Source organism: Austrofundulus limnaeus, unplaced genomic scaffold, assembly GCF_001266775.1.
Source record: "Austrofundulus limnaeus strain Quisiro unplaced genomic scaffold, Austrofundulus_limnaeus-1.0 Scaffold111, whole genome shotgun sequence".
Lineage (NCBI taxonomy): Eukaryota > Metazoa > Chordata > Actinopteri > Cyprinodontiformes > Rivulidae > Austrofundulus > Austrofundulus limnaeus.
In genome coordinates this window covers 1,140,696-1,146,565 of record NW_013952513.1, presented here as the reverse complement: position 1 = coordinate 1,146,565, position 5,870 = coordinate 1,140,696, and the positions used below count along the sequence as shown (strand labels likewise).

The 5,870-nt window shown below is 36.1% G+C and overlaps 1 protein-coding gene across 1 annotated transcript in view; it reads right to left on the bottom strand.

Moving 5' to 3' along the window:
• The window catches only part of gclm (glutamate-cysteine ligase, modifier subunit), a 9,996-nt gene extending 9,289 nt beyond the window's left edge, over positions 1-707 (bottom strand). Inside the window, exon 1 of the mRNA XM_014014224.1 lies at positions 360-707. Coding sequence (XP_013869678.1) covers positions 360-488 — 129 coding nt within the window. The 5' untranslated portion in view covers positions 489-707. The remainder of the gene's footprint in view (positions 1-359) is intronic.
• Positions 708-5,870: the final 5,163 nt, after the last annotated feature.

The window sequence follows — 5,870 nt, the reverse complement described above, 5'->3', positions numbered from 1 at the left end:
TATATATATATATATATATATATATATATACACGCACACACGTCTTGATGTTTACTGTCAACAATATTGTTTGACAACAACTACCTATCACGTGTTACAGTGTGATGTAAGGTAAACACTGAAGTTTTTAACAGAGTAAAGCTCTTAAGATGTGTTATTCTATAACAGCTAAAAATGGAAGTATGTATTTAATTTGAGACATGTTCCTGTCAGTGTACTCTCGTTACACTGCCTTTTTTTCCCTCAGTGAAATACATTTGGTTAAATATTCAGCAGGGTGAGGGTAGGCTAAGCTAACAAGCTACAGGGTGACACACCGTGTCTATATATTTTTATTTTATTTTTTTGTTGGTTTTTACCTCCTCGCTGGGGGAGCACGGAACCTTCTTAATCCGACTTCGGTTGACTAAATTCCCGGTGTGAAAGCGGAGAGTCTTGGCATGGTTCAGCAGCAGCTTCGCCTCAGCGTTGTTTGTGTTGGTATCCATGTGGTTTCCGGCTGCTAATGCTAACAAGTTGTAATTTCAAAACGACGTTTTGATGCGTCAAAGTGTGTCGGTTGCGAACAAAGAGCTCAGGTTACACACTGACTGAGCTGCTGTGTTTGTAGCTGCTGAGCACGAATAAATACTGAAAGCCCTGTAGGAGTCAACGTACTACGGTCGGGATGACTTGCATGTAGTGGTGCCTCCTACTCGGCTCTTAATGAACCGGTGTTGGCCACGCCCACGCGGCGGTGTCATTCACAAGTTAAATGACCTGCATCGCTCCTGTTCAACCACTAGATGGCGGTGATGTTCTCGGTTTGTCAAACCTAATTAAAAATGTCTGCTCGTCATCGCCCCGGTAGACGGTCTGATGTGTTTGTCTGTTAGCAAAATATTCCATGAACTACAGCCCCAATTTTAGTGAAACTCCCAGAATATAATAATATGTTGCACTTTTACAAGTGATTACCTTTTGGAGTCAGTGTGGTTCAAAATGACTGCCAATGCCAACTGAACTCAAAAAACACAAAAATAGCTGTAACTCAGTCAATTATACAGATATTGACCTAAGATTTGCTGTGGTAGACTGATTATAAACCCTTAATTCAAGGGCAAACAAATTGCACAAGATCTTAGCTTTCTAAATTGCCATTAACTATTTGGAGTCAACCTTATCTGTTAGCAAAATATCTCACAAACCACAGGATGGATTCTAATTAAACTTTTAAGAAATTATCAGTAGATGCACATCTATAAATAGTTACATTTTGGAGCAACCCAATTTAAGATGGCTACCCTTTCCACCTCATCCATAAAACATACTGGCTATAATTCAGTCATAATTACAAATATTGTGTAAAAAATTTGTTTTTGGTAGTATGTAAAAGTCATTCAAACTAAAGGTTATTGCTCTAGATCATTACTTAAAATTTCAGCATTGCTTATCTTAGAGTTCACCTTGTTTGTTAGCAAGCTATCTTGCTTAGCGCTCAAAAGATTTGAATTACCTCTGGAACTGTTATGCAACTTTTGGAGTAAATGCAGTTCACAATGACCACCACAGCTGACTGATATTAGCTAACACAACAATAACTCTGTCAGTCTTTCAAATATTGAGCTAAAATTTGGTTTTGGTAGTAGCTGAGAGTCATTCACAACACAAACTCTGAGTGTGACATCATGAAATACCAAATGAGATCAACTGTAATGTTATTTTCAAGAACACAACTCTGTCATTTCTCAACATATGATGATAGTCTAAAACTCTGGCATGAACAGCATTCGTCAATATATACTTATAGCACAAAAAGTAAGGAAATTTGTCTTTGTTGTAACAGTGCTTCTTGGCATTCAATCTTATTGGCAGCACCTGGGGGTACCAGGAGCTCAAAATAAGTGTCAATAGCAAAAGCAAAATAAGCTGTTTGGTTGAGAACATTTGTCAGTTTTTTTTTTCATGTGCACAACCCACATACTCAGCTGCTCGTCCAACAAATGCATGTTCCTTACAAATGTGGCACCATTTAAGAGAACAGACTTTCCAACTGTAAAAAGCATTGTTACAACAAATAAATCAATCAACCAAACACAAATTTCCCTTCTTTCTGTGCCAAGTATAGCATTAATTATGCTATGCCTTTAATTTACATTTAGAAATTCTTCGTACATCTTTATACATATGGTAAACTGAATGTAAAAAAGTATGCTGTGTTTCCATATTTTGCTGTATTTTGTATAGTGCAAATACCATTAGTTGCTCATTTTGACCTTGCATACTAATTCAGACTACTATTTAAATGGGGCTTAACTCTAATTACCATTTATTCCTCCAGTAGTCCTACAAGACAACAAAGTGTAATAAAGAGGTTTCAGGCCAGATCAAGACCTGATGTCAGAAAGGGGATTTTTTGATGGATTATGACATTTTTAAATGTATACCAGGTGTAGAAGGGGCCACAGGGGCTTTGGCCCCAGCTGAAATCTGATCGGCCCCTTGAAGTGCCCCTGTTCTGGTTGTCCAAGAGCAAAGATGAGTGATGCAGCTCCATGTTTGAACACTAGTAGCGCTAATGAGTCAAACAGGAAAGTGCAGGAATCAAGCTCACAGTTGTTTTCTTCAAGAAAATTTGAACAATCCTTCAGGAAAAGTCTTTCAACTGAAAAACAGTGGCTGGATTCTTTTTCACATGTTGTATGTTTGAGAGTATTTTATTTATGCACAGTTAAAATGCATGTAAAATTGGTAAAGATAAATTACTGTGCAAGCTTTTTTACAATCACATTACAAGTGTTTGAACATGTGTGACTGGTTAAATGTATTAACTTTACTAAAACTGGAGATTTGTGTGCAAGGATGCTGAACAAATATTTGGCCCCTCTATTGTGGCCCCTGGCTTAGAAAAATCCTAGATCTGCCAGATTTATACAGACATCATTCTTCAAATTAACAACTTGTGTGTGTTTTGTTTCTCTTCTGCTGCAGAATAAATAATAAAATATGCATTGTCAAAATAAATTGTTCAAAAGCATTTTGCATTTTTTCCCTGATATTTTTAAATAAGCACATTTAGGCTACATAAATGTAAACTTTGTTAAGTTTTAAAATAGAATACTTTGCATGGGGGGAAAAACAAGTGTTTCCAAAGATTTTTAGCAAGTTGAATCATGAAAATTCAAACGACTTTTTAAAACAAAATTTCTCTTTATTAGTTTTACAGGAAAGTGAAATAATAGGGAACATCTTGTCAACTGCAGTCATGCAGGCTGAGACCAAAATACGGCAAATTGTTTGCAAAATACTGATTATGTTATGCAGATAATATTAAAACATTTCCATTTTCTGCCAATATTTTAATATTTTTATAACTCCCAAACATTCAGAATATTAAATGATCTTTTAAACAAAACTAAACCACCTTTATAAAATCGTTTTTGTTGTAGATTAAAATTGACAACAAGAACAGACGTAACATCAGATTACGAGGATCTGGTCGGTTCAAGTGATGAAATAAGACACGCTGAGCTTTTATTTTTTACCATGAGCACCCCAAATCTGAAGCAGCAGGAAGAAAGCCACGGCTGTAAATCAGTTTTGTGCTTTCCCCTTGACGATGTCAAAGTGTCTTCCCAGAACAAAGGCCTGTTGCAACACTACAGAAAAGCAGCAAAGTATTGGGTAAGACTTAGAACATTTACTTTCACTCTCTGTTCTGCCTTTTAATTGTCCTCCAAGTGAAATCTGCACTGGCACAGGTTTTAGGGTGAAGAGATCACACAGAACATCCTTTGTCAGAGTTGTATAATCATTTGTCGACATTTTACTAAGGTTTAGTTGTTACTAATAGAGAAGAAAAGAAAAACACTTGCTCAAATCTGGGCCAGACTGAAAACACTTGGTTTGTTATGAAATTATAACACGAGACAAAAGCTGTGGATACCATGTGGAAAATCATTTCTCAAGAAAAGGTTGTTTTTTTGTTGTTTTTTTTTTTTTTTTTTTGGGGGGGGGGGGTAATAGTGATGCAATGCAGAATGCAAAAACTGTATTTCAAATAAATTTTATGATTTCAGCTTTAACAGTTTCCAAAAGCTAAATGCACACATTTCCATTATATGCCATATTTATGGCAGGGGTGCCCAAACATTTTCCCCGAGGGGGCCAAAATGCAAATCTATCCAGGGCAGCGGGCCAAATACAGTAATATAATACATGAAATACAAATACTTTTTAAAGTAAAGTCCCTTATTTTGAACGATTAAGCTATGCAATGGTCCTCTTTAGTTTTAGTCTGTGCACTTGGAGAAAGTCTGCCATACGCTCAAATAGCAAAGGCTCATGGGACATTTCATAAATTGATAAAATATGAGTTTTTGTGGCCTTATAAAGTGTGCAAATCTACATGTGGGGTTAAATCTGAACAAAATATTTCTTGTCATTTCATGTTTCATGTTTAATCCTAAAAAAAAATCAAAGATAAAGCCAGCGCAATGAAAGAAAACTACCTTCACTACAGCCCTTTTATATAGTCATTTGACCAATGGAAATACTGTGTATATACACAAGATAATAGGTTACAACCTTGTAACTTTGGCAACTGTTGGTGGGCCAAATCAAATGGCTTGGCGGACCAAATTTGGCCCGCGGGCCCCACTTTGGGCTCCTCTGTTCTATGGAATAAAACTGCAGAACACTCTGGTGCAAGGAACAGAAGTTTGCTGAAAACATGCATGCATTCTCTAATAAAAAGTGTGCAGATTGATATGTAGAGACCAAACAGTGTGCAGTTGGATAAAGTCCAGTTTTAATACATAACAACACAAAGAACAAGAAGGTTTTAGTTGTTTAGCTTGGCTTTTCCTGTTTTTAATCACAGCAGCTCTGAGCACAAAGCAGGGTCAAATATCTTTCAGTTTCTTATGTTTAGGCGGAAGAAATAAGTTCTCTGCTCAGAGCTTTGACCTTTCTAACTCTGAGCGGTGAAACCTGTTGAGTCGACATCAGCACCGGACTTTACTGCTCAAAAACAGGAAACCCCTGCAGTGAGGAACACAACACAAAGCAGATGCTTTTACATGTGAACGTAGAATGTGTCCGCAGTAATGTAATTCATTGCACACGAAGCCATAAAACATCTACATGTTTATGTATTTTATGCGTAAACTTGCAGTGCTTCGTGTTCGTCAAAAAAAACTGAGCATATCTGATTTACGGCCTGTTTCAGACTGCATCGGTTCAAGTGAACAATGGTGGTGAGAAGAGATGAGAGCTGACGAGGAGTAGATAAAATAAAACGAACTGAGCCATAAATCTTTGGGTCATAATTCAGAACATATTTCAAAATATAAATTACTGGAGGCAGTTGACCAGAAACCATGAGGTCAGGCTTTGTTGTGTTTTTTGTTCCAGATCTGGAAGGTTTTGCGACTTGTGGGGGATTTGAATTGAATGTCAAACTAAAATAAAAATAAATAAAAAAATTAACACATGAAAGTCTTTTGTGCATGAAAAGCGACATTACATTGTAAAGATTTGTAAAAAAAAAAAAAATTACAAATGTTACAATTACAATTACAAAAACATTCATTGTAAAAAAATGCTCCAAAAAAGGTAAGATACTAAAAACAATTTGATAAAAATTTAGAACTTTTTAAAATATTCAGTTTTACTGAGCTATTTTTACACAAATGATCACTTATTAAACTTTCTTTTGTGAAGCCACTTTCTTAGACAATGCTCGTTCAACCATTTGACACAGAAAAATTATGAAAAAAAATCCAACTCAGTATGAAAATATTCTGAAAGATTCTTTACAAGAACTTTGTTTTGTGTGTGCACGTGTGCATGTGTGTGTGTGTGTGTGTGTGTGTGTGTGTGTGTGTGTG